General features: G+C 47.7%; 2 protein-coding genes across 3 annotated transcripts; both read right to left on the bottom strand.

Annotated features, from left to right (window-relative positions):
- Positions 1–427: 427 nt before the first annotated feature.
- Positions 428–961, bottom strand: LSM10 (LSM10, U7 small nuclear RNA associated). Its single transcript, XM_010723349.4, has one exon. The coding sequence runs from the start codon at positions 959–961 to the stop codon at positions 590–592; it is 372 nt and encodes a 123-aa protein (XP_010721651.1). The 3' UTR covers positions 428–589.
- A 549-nt stretch (positions 962–1,510) lies between these two features.
- OSCP1 (organic solute carrier partner 1) lies at positions 1,511–11,508 on the bottom strand. Of its 2 annotated transcripts, XM_085208827.1 has the most exons (12): positions 11,328–11,508; positions 9,608–9,637; positions 6,163–6,317; positions 5,338–5,505; positions 5,068–5,148; positions 4,415–4,483; positions 4,331–4,380; positions 3,858–3,986; positions 3,251–3,320; positions 2,442–2,581; positions 1,744–1,807; positions 1,511–1,649 (listed from the first exon to the last, which is right to left on the bottom strand). In XM_085208827.1, the coding sequence occupies exons 1-12, from the start codon at positions 11,437–11,439 to the stop codon at positions 1,533–1,535; spliced, it is 1,185 nt and encodes a 394-aa protein (XP_085064953.1). In that variant the 5' UTR covers positions 11,440–11,508; the 3' UTR covers positions 1,511–1,532. The 2 variants fall into 2 exon arrangements, with proteins under 2 accessions (XP_085064953.1, XP_085064954.1); XM_085208828.1 differs by lacking the exon at positions 9,608–9,637 and having other exon boundaries at positions 11,328–11,506.
- Positions 11,509–11,951: the final 443 nt, after the last annotated feature.

Here is an 11,951-nt window from a genome sequence, read left to right as displayed (position 1 = left end):
GCCATTGGAAGAGAAACGTGTGCGTTCGCCGCAAGCCCCGCCCCGCCCGCCCGCGCATGCGCTCTGCACCACCGCTATGGCAACGGCGGGCGGGCGCATCGTTCTGTGCGCATCGTTCTGTGCGCGGTCCTCGGGCCAGAGCCGGGTGCGAGGGCAGCCGGGAGGCTCGGCTCCATGATGCCTGCAGGGCCAGCAGCCCTGCGAATGGGGATGAAGAACAGGAGGAGGGCTAGGTGGCAGCCCTGAGCAAAGCACTTCTTTCCCCCCTGGCCCTGCTGCCTGCCCACAACCCAGGTTTACCCCTGCGCTGCCTTCTCCCCCCCCAGGATCAAGCCCATTGCTCCCTGCAGGCAGCCGGGCCCCAGGAGCAGGGGGGGCACAGACCTGCAGAAGAGGCTACAGCCAAGGATCACTGCAGAGCCAGGCATTGTGGCCAAAAGGGCTTTGTTTGAGAGCTGAAAAAACGTAAGAAGAGGGATAGAAGAGTAGCTGCCAGTTGCACAGGGATGGAGCTGAAGATCACCGACCCTTTGAAGTTGGTTGTTCATTAAAGAAAAAACTCGGTGTCCCACCAAGGAGGCAGTGGGGCTCATTTGTGCTTGGCACGAGGGAACTCCCTCCTGCCCTTGTCGCGGCCCCCAAAGTAGCGCACGCGGTGGATGGCCTGCAGCTGCCGCTCGATGGTGGCCCTGATGTCCACCTGGTCGGGGATGTGCACGTAGCGCACGTTCCTGCCAGCCACGAAGATCTCGTCCAGCTGTGACACCACGCCTCGCCTGTCTGTGAAAGTCACCTGGGCCAGGCGCATGTTCATGAAGGCGTCCACGTTGGCCACGCGTCCCGTGGCCGTGCTCTCATCACGGAGATCCACGGTGGTGACGTGGCCGTGCAGGCCCTGCAGCAGGATAACCAGGCTGTTCTCGGCGATGGTGCGCTCCTTGACTGAGTGGCTGACCTCCATGGTACGGCTGTAGCAGACGAACTGAGGGAGATGCTGCGCTGTGCCCCACCAGCACCTCGACCTCCAGGACTGGGTACCAGCACGTGCTTCAGTGCAGCTGTGGAAGCATGGCACGCTCGTGTACGTACACAGCAGCCTGGCAGTTCCACCGGCCCTCTACACACGGGGACACACACTGCCTCCTCCCCTTGCACACGGGGTGCTCGCTCCCACCAGCCCACTGCACGCAGGAGTGCTCATTACCTCCCTCCCTTCACACACCGGCGTGCTCGCTGCTCCCTTCCCTCGCATAACCACTGCACGCTGCCCTCACACCCCCCACCCCCCCTTCTGCACTCCCACCCCGCACACTCAGTTCTCCCCCCCAAGCCGCACGCACACCCGCAGTTTGCAGCCCCCTCCTCCGCACGCCCACCCGTGCACATCCCGATTCCCCCCGGCCCACTCACCGCCCGGCCCGGCGGCAGGAAGGGGCGGCCCCGCCTGCGCGCTGCCCCGCTCCGTCCCGCCCCGTTCGGCCCCGCCCCGCCCGGCGGCTCGGAGGCAGGCTGGGAGGAACGCCTTTAATGGCTCACAGCCCGTCCATCAGCGCCAGCAGGTCCTCGCCCTTCCCGCAGCTCTCCGCGCACGGCTCCGCCACCTCCAGGTCTCCCAGGATTCGCTCCAGCTCCGCTCGCCGCGCCGGCTCCTGCGCAGAGATACGGGCTCAGACCGGCGACGCGTAAAGCTCTTTTGGTAGCGGAGGAGGAGTTAAGTTTAGAGTCTAAGTGAATCGTACATACCTCAGTGGCTTCGATGTTCACAACCTTGTAAGATAACTCCTCGGGTCTCGTCAGCGCCGCCTGCCTTGATTGAAAATACGAAGAGTGCTTTATGTGATGTCATACTGTCACATCCCACCCAAACCACAGAAGGTCAGTGGTGTTTTTCACTGGTCCATCCTGAGGATCCTACAGATGAGAAGTTTAGACAGCATTCCTGTTTCTACCAGGCAAACTAGGATGCTGATCCCATTTTGGACATTTATTCCTGCTTTGGGTTTTCTAAATGTAGAGGTGGAAACAGCTTCCTGCCAGGAGGGGGCTGCAGAGCTCCAGCCTATCCGCCTCCTCACCTCCCCTCAGTTACTACATCTCTCTGAAATCAGTGTCTGGGGGACAGGAAAGCTAAGGGTGCTGAAGGCACAACACCTGATCTGTGGCAGGACCTCAGCCCAGACTGTCAGTGCCGGTGACCACCAGTGTCACCTGAAGGCACTGAAAAACCAGGAACACAAATCCTTTTCCTTGCTGAGTCTTTAAAAAAGTCAGATAAACTGCTCCTCTTTTGTTCTTGCAGGGAATATCAGGACGTGGATAAGAAAATACTAAAAAAAGCTGTTACTCTGTCCTTAAAGCTGTTAAGGATCAGTTTCAGTCTCCAGGACTTGTCCACATGTCACTAAATCCCAAACCCCAGACCAGAACCAGCTCGAGCATACTCTTCCTCTTCATCTGTCATGAATAAATTCAGTCGAAATCCTGTCTCGCTGCCACCAGGTTTCTTGATCTCCAGACCTCCCAGCAGCCTGGCTAAGAAGTTCAGTTCTTCTTTAGCAAGAGGGTTAGGGGCTATATTCTCCTGCAGAAAACAGCAGTAGGTTCGTTGGTCAGATTACTGGGAAAAAGAGGACTAACAAAGTTACTGTATTCTAATATTACATCAATATACAGAAACACATTTATGTATCGTTAATGGTACAGGCAACTCATCATTATCAGTCATATATTTCTAAAGTGGTTGCTTGCATTTCTAGACCCAGGACAAGACAGTTTTTCAGCTAAATCAAAGAGCTGTGAAATCAGCAAAACTAGCTTCCCGATTTCTGAAGAAATTAAAAAGAGGAAGCAAGATTTCAGCAAACCACTTCATCAGCTTATGTCTGCAATTAGTTAGGAAAACATAGCCTCACTCAGACAGGGTCATGGAGAACTGCCGAGGCTTGGAGAGAAACAAATAGACAGGTACCCCAAAGTACAGACTAAAATGATGTTACTGTTACATGAGAAAGGAAACAAAAGAGAAGACAGTGCAGCTATCTAGTGAATGAGTTGGAGAAGGTCAGTGTATGCTTGATCCAGTGACCCAGCTATTAAGAGATGGAGGAAACAGAGTGTAAAGTCTGATGGGTGTGGTGAAACTGCCCAGAGGAAACCCCTCTGCCATGTGTGACCACCTGCAGACCTTACTGACACACCTTGCTGCCAGGGTCATGAGTTTTACCAGTGACAGGATCAGAAAAGCATTAACCTTTGCACTGGAAGCCAAGGTTTTGGATGATCCTGACGTGTGTGTCTCTGCCGGCCGACTAACACTGTACCTAGAGAGAAGAACACACCAGGAAAACCAGCCTGTTATTTATTTGTGATACAGAAATAGGAGGGAGCAGCACAGGACCTAAAAATGACTTCAGGATATTTTTTCCGAGGATTGTAAGCTACTGAGAGGTTACAGTTCTGTTTTACAGGGCATTAAAACATGTAAGCAACAAAGCTGTAAGAAAGAACATAACTGACTCATTCTGAAAATGGAAGAATTACCTATGACAAATGTGAAGGAAAAAACAATAATTCCTTGAATGTTAAACTTCATTTCCATTTCACAGAACGCACTACACAATGAGAGCACTACTTTCAGCTCTGCTATAGTCATGAATCAAACTGGGGCTCTTTCTCACAGCTGTTTATGTACATTTACCTGTGCATTTTGTTTTACACAATCACTTTGTGAAGTAGTCAAGCTAGCTGATAATGCCAAAGATGCAAAAAATAAATATACAAGGCTGAAGACCATGCTTCTGAACAATCCCATCATCAGTGTTTACTTTGTATTTCTATGTAGGACAAAAATGACTTACATATTTGTTCCAAGTTTGAGGACTCTGTCTCCATAAAGTTCAAAAGATCCTTCCCTTTGTGGAGTGACATAATTTCCACCAGTAGTGAACTCAGTTCTTTTAACTTCATCTCCATTGCAATTAAACATCCTTAAAAACAACCCAATATTGAAACGTATTTAATAGATCTGTTTCTGATTTTCAGTACTGTACCCTTTGCTTACTGTACAGAAAAAAAGAAAAAGGGAATAAAACCCTATTCTGTACACTGGTAAACATCTGTTTTAAAGGATAAAGGACTAATAGCTAATTTACTGGAATAGGGAATGCCAGACACACAGCATCTCACTGCTAGGTCACTTACTGGCACACCTTCCCGTATCAATAACTTACTGGAGGTTCAGCAGCCCTCGCAACACGAGAGACACTATAAGCTTCTGGCACTAAGTGCTCCCTTCTGAGCAGCCACACACGCAAGAAACTACAGTATTCACCTGATAACTCCTGGTACTTCTGTACCCCAAGGAACAATATCAGTATTCACCTGATAACTCCTGGTACTTCTGTACCCAAGGAACAGGGCCTGATATTGGCAGCACAAAGCGACCATTAGAGTTCTGCACTTTATCCTTCAGAAAGATAGAGACCTGCAAAAGAATATTCCATCCTCTAGAAAATCGGTTACATGTCTTCTGTTCCGAGTTCTCTGAAGTCTTCCTGCCTAGATTGGGATTGGTTTCCTGGAGATTCTGATGTGCACAAGGACTGACCTGGGCCGAAGCCAGCAATGTATAACTGTAGCCCAGAGGACAGGCACACTTGATCCAGTATGAAAAGTGTACTCTTCATGCATTTGAGTATGATCAACTTATTTACATCAAGGCCTGTGGCCTCAAGTTTGAGGTTGTTATTTCCATATCAAGCATCTACTAAAAAACATGTACTAAAGAAAAACTTGAATCAGAAATTATTCTACACAGTCACCTGTGAAATAAACAGATAATTAGGAATGTTTTTTTTCCTCCAGAACATGTTAGAATTATTCAGTATTATTGTACTAGATGTGCTCAGCATGTGAAATTATGAAGACTGAAGTTACAAGCACTTCGAGATGACCAAAAAGCTTAAGTAACAAAACCAAATGCAGCGTGATTATAATGAGACACTTTCATATTCTAACCACGATCAAACCTCCTTCTGTTCTAACCAACCAGTTATACTGGACTCTTACCCTTATGTGCATGTCCTGAAAAAAAATGAGGAGCGTTTGCCTGATCAGCTGAAATTCACCAGCAGAGAGACAGCCGTACATCTGGAAGAGAAACACCCCAGGGTGAGGCGTTGTAAGGGTACCATGCCACTGAATCCATGCTTGGTACGTGGGGCTGTATCAACCTCCACACTCAGTGGGGCACTGCCTGATGCAGCAGTTAGTCTCTAAGACCAACCTGGAAGAGGAAAATCTGTCCGTGTCTTCCACCATCCTGCTCAGGATTCTTACCTCGATCAGCTGTCGGAAAGTTTCATCCACTTGGTTCAGAATGCCAGGGGCATCACAGATGAAATCTTTGATGGCATCCAGGTGATTGAACGTGACCAGCAGGATGTCTTTGGGCCGGGGACACAGCAGGACTTGGTACTTGAAAGCCATAGTCATGAGATCGTACAGCTGCAAAGCAACACGGGAGATTTTGGTTCCATTGCAACACACACAGCAACAATTCCATGCTCATGAAGAAAGGGTTCTAAACATTCTTTTCTTTTAGCACCTGTTTAAGGGTAAGGAAACCATTTTAGCTTTGTTTCCCAAGAAAATAACACCTCTACAATGACACTGCCATTGCTCCCATTGGTCTCTCCAGCAGTCTCTAACACTGCTGGCAGTTTCAACAATAGTGACACCAGGGTATAGCTCTGACAGGTAAGCAAGTTCCTGTGACTTTTTTTCTTTTACCACCAGATATGCTGTTTGCAGGCAGAGTTCTTCTGCCTGTAATTGAAAATAGCGAGTGTCAACACAGAGATGTATATATATTTACATATATATACATATAGACTTTCTGTATATAAGAAATCTGATTAAGAGTGCTTACTGAACCTCTTAAAAATCACTTGCACATGAAACTCAAAACAGAGTTTCCTTCCACTTAAGGTGCTGAATTATCTGGAACTACTACAGATTTTCTCACTGCTTTCTCATCTTAGAGCCATTTTTACAGAGAAATCCAGTGGGAAGAGGTTTGCTACAAAGTGCTTCCAAATCACAGTAACCTGCAAACAGCACTGAAGTACAGCACAGCGAGGACTGCACAGATCACAGTTTTACCTTATCCATGCTGGCCTGGTTCAGTCTCATGATTGAAGCATGAGCTAGCCGGTCATACACGGTTCTCAGAGCTTTCTTGGAATAGAGTTCCTGTGGTTTAAACAGCTCTTCCATAAATTTTTTATTGAACATGGTTGTGATGATGTCATTCATAACTGCAAAGACAGAGAGTATCTGTTTCTGCTTCAGAAACACAGCACTCACCTCATCCTTCCACATAAACCCGATGCTGAGGGCCGTGAGGGCTCACACAACACTTTGGGAGACGTGGTGCAGAGCCACAGCAGCAGCAGGAGGGGGAACACCATGCCTTAATTCAGGCACTGCTCTCGGTGCCACGTTGTTCTAAGCAAGCAGCATGATTTCTGCAGACTGTCCCCTGAGGCAGAGATGTTTCTAAGCTGCAGACAACAAACCTTGTTTTCCAGTGGGAATAAGGCTGAGTTTGTTGTCTTGTTTTTACAGCAACGGCTAGCACTTTCCTCTTTGAAAATAATTTTGTTTACAGGCTATGCTGGCATGTATTATCTGGAAAAGCTACAGTTCTGCTTCCTAAGAAAACTGTTTTGCATCAGTCTGGGTTTTTTTACATGTATTTTTCACAAACCATAGCTAACTCTCTGTCCCTGTTCCCTTTTTTGCCCTTAACACCATCAGCCTGTTTTTCTCTTCTGCACAGAAGCCCTGGGATGATTCGAAATGCCCTGAACCAGATGACTACCAACAGGTGTTTAAGGGTGCTGTGATCCGAGCAGGGCCAGCCAGGAGCTGAGAACACTGGCACAGTTCAACAGCTGGGAGCTCTGCACTTCCTTCCCAGTGCTTCATTCTGAAGTATGAATTTAGAGGTGGTTACATGACTTACTGAAGAGTCGGTGAGGATCAGGAGCACTCAGTGTGAGGTCTGTGCTCTGCTTCACAAGCTTTTAATGCAAAGGAGACGGAGAGCAGTTTTGCAGTGATTCAAGCAGACAGCACCCCAGCTTTCCTGCTGGATTCCACGGCCTTTATCACAAATCTGATACATTCTACAGAATTACCATACACAAGCATTTATTTCTCTATCAAAAAACACTGAAAAAAATCAATTTCAATTCACAGAGATTATTGTACAAGCATGAATTTCCCTAAGCAGATCACTGCTACTGAAGCTTGTAATGATAGCTAATTCTTATGGATTAGAGACATCTCAGGGGAAGCAACAATGAAAAAGCAAAGCAAAGTTAATGTACCACTCACTTCATCTTTTCTTAGATGATTATTACCTTGGGAACACTGCTAGGTCTGTCATAGATACTGAGCACCTGGACGCTGACAGCTGTTTCTAGAGGGCGAGTGCCTTCTGAAGAGTGGATTAAAAACAAGCCTCATTACAAATGGAAAATAATTCCCTTCTCTTCCACAGATAAATTGGCCACAGAACCACCTCTACGTGCAGCGTGATGCAAAAACCCTCACTTCTTCCAGCGGAGAAAATCAGATACAATGTATTATTATACATTTAATTTTGCATGTAATCAATCATGACAAAAATAAGAACTTCTGCCTTAGGCTGCAATCAAGAAGAATATTTGGTTAAGTTTCCCACGTGTGTTGTCTGCACAAAAACTTCTCCATCTTAGGAGGGTCACTCATCACCAACGCTGTCAGGAGACAAACAATCTCACAGTGTGCAACTGCAGCTGGGAGATATTTGGAATGGAATCAGAACTGTATTAACCACACGAGAAGCCTTAAAGATTATCTTCTTAAATTAAAATCTCTTGCATTGGCTATGAAAATCACGGAGAAAGACATCAAATATCACAGTGAAGGGCAAACCTCACAAGGTATGCTTGATAATGACACAGAGAAGAGATCTTGGAGCATAGGCAGTCCCTAAGGACATACTTACATCGTTCTAACAGTGGAAAATAAAAAAGAAAGGAGTGTTAGCTCAGGGGTAATGGCACGCCAAGCAACATAGCAGAAAAGCAATTTAGCAGAGGGGGATTTCATCAACTGGGATGGGGAGAGGGAAACCGAGTACAGACAATGCGATGGACAGAAGAAAAGCTGAGGATTAGAGCGTTTTTTGCCCACATGTGTCATGTCACTGCAGACAGACACATCTCAGTGCCTACTGTGCCATCAAGGAACGTGGCTCGTATGCATGACATGAGACTGCAGTCTGTACATCTGGATTGTGCTCATGCTTCTCCAAGGACACTCAAGACAGTGAAGGGAATGGTACGAGTCCGAGGCAGTCACACACTCTGTTTGCAGTAGGTCTGGAGCTCCTAACAAAGCTGACACAGGCAGTGCCTTGCTGGCTGCCTTTATCTGCAGCCATAGGTTCTGCTGCCTGCTCTACGTCCATGTTTCAGAGATCATCCCGAGAGCAGGACTCACAGACTGGGCTTTTTTCTCTCACAAGAAACACTGAATTGGCAACAAGGGATCAGTTTTTGTGCCTTTACCATCCAAGTCTGATAAAGCAGGGTTTTATAAAACTTATCTCCATTTTGGATACAAGAGAGGAACACGTCATCTTTTATACTTCTGAGATACTAAATGCTGGAAAAACACCTTCTTAGAAACAGCATGCAATGGTAGTGAAGAACTGGGGGATAAATCCAAGGTATTCTTATTTACCTTCAGTAAACGTTCAAAACTCACTTTGAAAAAACAAAAAACAAATCATAATGCTGATCTCTCTTAAAAGGGAGCTGCTTAAAGACACTGGCAGCTCACCTGACAGAAAAAAAATGTGGTCATTTAAGAGATTTACCTTCTCACCCAGCTGCTTACTGCACCCTACCCCACCATTTGCAGACAGAGCCTAGAAGGAAATCACACTCACTCCTTAGCTCCACTGCAAAACCTGAGCTCAAACCATCTCCAGTGATCACTCAAGTCAATATAAGCCTGGCTGAAGCATGGATAAATGCTCCTTTGTGATCACTCTGCTTCAAGGATGGTGACCACTGGCAGGGATGGGTAAGCAGCTGGATGCAAGTGCCTCAAATCTCTCCTGGAGTTCACTCTTCAAAACCCTAAGCAGTGAATTAGAATTATCTCAGAGAAATGCAGTATATATAAATGGCATTCTTGCCAGTAAGCAGAAAAACTTCACAATGCTGACACAATTATTTGCTTGCATTGATATGATGTTAGAAAAACATAAGTACCACTCTGGCTAGAAAAACCACTATGATAACAGGTTATGATCTCTTTACAGACATTACCTTCATTAAATTAACAAATTGCCTGTTTTTTTTTTTTTTTAAGTGACATGATTTGGAAATATTCCCTATTTATAGCTAAAGCATCTTTTAAAGAATATCACTCCTCCCTGAGACCATCACTGGAGGGCTGCAGAACAGCATACAGTGTGTTCACATACAACGAGCCTCATGTGTGCATGTAGTGGTGTTATCAACTGCATGCAGCCAGATTACAGTACCTCGTTTCCTGTCCACATCTGTCCATTCATCTACACGAAGCATACAAAACAAAAACATCGGTTCAAGAAGTAAGAATGGGAGTTTCAAGGAGGATAAAAGAAATAAAGAGAAAAAAAAAAAATCTAACTAATGGTCTTTGCTTTTTCTCATCAGCATTCTGTGTTTAGCAAGAAAAAACCCTGCTGTTACCTGACGCCCTTCTGCTATTTGGCATCTTTCAGTTTCATGGAACACATAAAAGATGAAACCCTGTTCTTCCCCTGGAAAATCCTGGTGCTTCAACAGAGTGAAAAATTTCACCCCTGTCTGAAATTCAGTGTGTTTTTTTTTTTTTTTTCCTTTTCTTTTTTGGTCTTTTTTTTTTTTTTTTGCACTTATTAGTGAACAATATCTCAGTGAACAGCTTTAAGCAGTAAGAAACACCTCAGTGAAGATGACATCTCAGTAAAACAGTAGAACTTATGCTTTCTTCTTTTAAAATACAAAAATACATGCAGGGACGGTGCAGACCTCATTCAGATATTCACCACACACAGCTAAGTTTAGTCAGAGCTACAAACTGAAGGCTACACAACCAGCAGCAGGGAGGGAGAAGTGTCAGCTCCCCTTTGGAGCACAGCCAGCTCCATCCCACTGTACACTTCTCACAAATTACCTTCACAGAATCACAGAATGGCCAGGGTTGGAAGGGACCTCAAGGATGATGAAGCTCCATCCCCCCTGCCACAGGCAGAGCTACCAACCTCCACATTTAATACTAGACCCCATTTAATACTAGGTTGCCCAGGTCTCCATCCAACCTGGCCTTGAACACCTCCAGGGATGGACGGGGCATCCACAGCCTCTCTGGGCAGCTGTTCCAGCACCTCACCGCTCTCTCTGTAAAGAACTTCCCCCTGACATCCAACCTCAATCTCCCCTCCCTCAACTTCAAACCATTTCCCCTCATCCTGCTGTTATCTCTCCTTTCAAATAGGTGATTCCCCTCCTGTCTGTAGGCTCCCTTTAGGTACTGAAGGCTGCAATGAGGTCACCCCCGCAGCCTTCTTTTCTCCATGCTGAACAAGCCCAGCTCCCTCAGCCTGTCTTCATAGGGGAGGTGCTCCAGTCCCCTGATCATCTTTGTGGCTCCTCTGGACCCTCTCCAACAGCTCCCTGTCTTTCTTGTACTGGGGGCTCCAGACCTGGACACAGTACTGCAGGTGGGGGCAACATTCAGTAACACCTTTAGTACCTTCAGTAACACATTCCAACAGCCACTATTACAAAAACGTCGTGAAATTTATTTCACTTGGAGGGCTTTATTTTCAGACAGCAGAAACACGTGACCAACTTCTGTGCCAGAGCTGCGACACCGTGGGGGGGAAACCACATCCCCAAGGCTCCTTCTGACGACACGCCGCAATGCTCTATGGCTGAGTGATGTTCTATTGCTCTGCCCTTCCACGGTGAGCATATCTGTGCCCATTCCTGCGTTACTACGGGAGTTATTACCAACAAGCTGAGCACGTGGAAAGGAACGGCAGATCTCTGCAGGTTTGGCAGCAGCCTGACAGGAGCAGCGAGGCAGGGCCAGGCCCGCTGCTGAGTGCTTCCAGAGCCCATCTGCTTCTCCTCACGGCCCGCTGCTGCTCGGGGGAGGCCGAAGCCCGGCCTCAACGCGCGGCCCCCGCCCCACAGACCCGACGCGGGCAGCCGGGGCTCGGCGGGGCAGCTCACCTTTTCGGGCCTTTTCGCCTGGGATGCTCTGGGCGCGCAGCCGCTGGTCCAGGATATACAGCATCTCTCCGCCCAGGTTGAGGAACAGCAGCGGCAGCGTTCGCGCCGACATGGCGCCCGTCGCTAGCCGCCAGCCGCCGTCACCAGGCAACGGCTCAGCCAATCGGAAGGAGCCGTCTTGGCGGCGGCGGCGCGGCCAATCAGAATGCGCCGTCTTGTTAGGTGGGCATTGTGTTGAGCGCTGCGCCGCTCAGTGGGTGAGAGCGCAATGACTGCCATTGCATGCTTTCAGTGCAGAGCTCCGTGCGGTCGTGGCTGCGGCAGGGAACTCTGATGGAACGCTGCAGGAGTTGGCTATTGGACAGCATGGCTCCCCGCCAGCTCAGGCTGCCCAGGACCACATCCCACCTGCCCCGGGCACCTCCCAGAGATGGGGCAGCCACAGCTTGTCTGGGCAACCTGTGCTAGAGCCTCACCTCCCCGTCATTTAAAAACATCACTGCCTTCATAAAGGCACTGGTAACACCCCAGAACTCCTCTGGGCACAGAAAAAAACCAGCTCAGGATATAATTTGATGAAGCAGCTCAATGCAAAGCTCTAAAACACTTAGCCACTCACTGCAC

The sequence above is a fragment of the Meleagris gallopavo genome, chromosome 25, assembly GCF_905368555.1.
Source record: "Meleagris gallopavo chromosome 25, MGAL_WU_HG_1.1, whole genome shotgun sequence".
NCBI classification, from domain to species: Eukaryota; Metazoa; Chordata; class Aves; order Galliformes; family Phasianidae; genus Meleagris; species Meleagris gallopavo.
Note: the sequence above shows the minus strand (reverse complement) of the source record. Positions and strands in the feature narration are given on the sequence as shown.

Excerpts from the sequence above, each read along its gene's own strand:
- OSCP1 (XM_085208827.1), bottom strand. The coding sequence starts at position 11,439 with ATGTCGGCGCGAACGCTGCCGCTGCTGTTCCTCAACCTGGGCGGAGAG. Across the intron at positions 4,484-5,067 it reads TTCAGGACATGCACATAAGG|GTCTCTATCTTTCTGAAGGA; the intron begins GTAAGAGTCCAG and ends ATTCTTTTGCAG. Across the intron at positions 1,808-2,441 it reads ATGACAGATGAAGAGGAAGA|GCAGGCGGCGCTGACGAGAC; the intron begins GTATGCTCGAGC and ends TTTTCAATCAAG.
- LSM10 (XM_010723349.4), bottom strand. The coding sequence starts at position 961 with ATGGAGGTCAGCCACTCAGTCAAGGAGCGCACCATCGCCGAGAACAGC.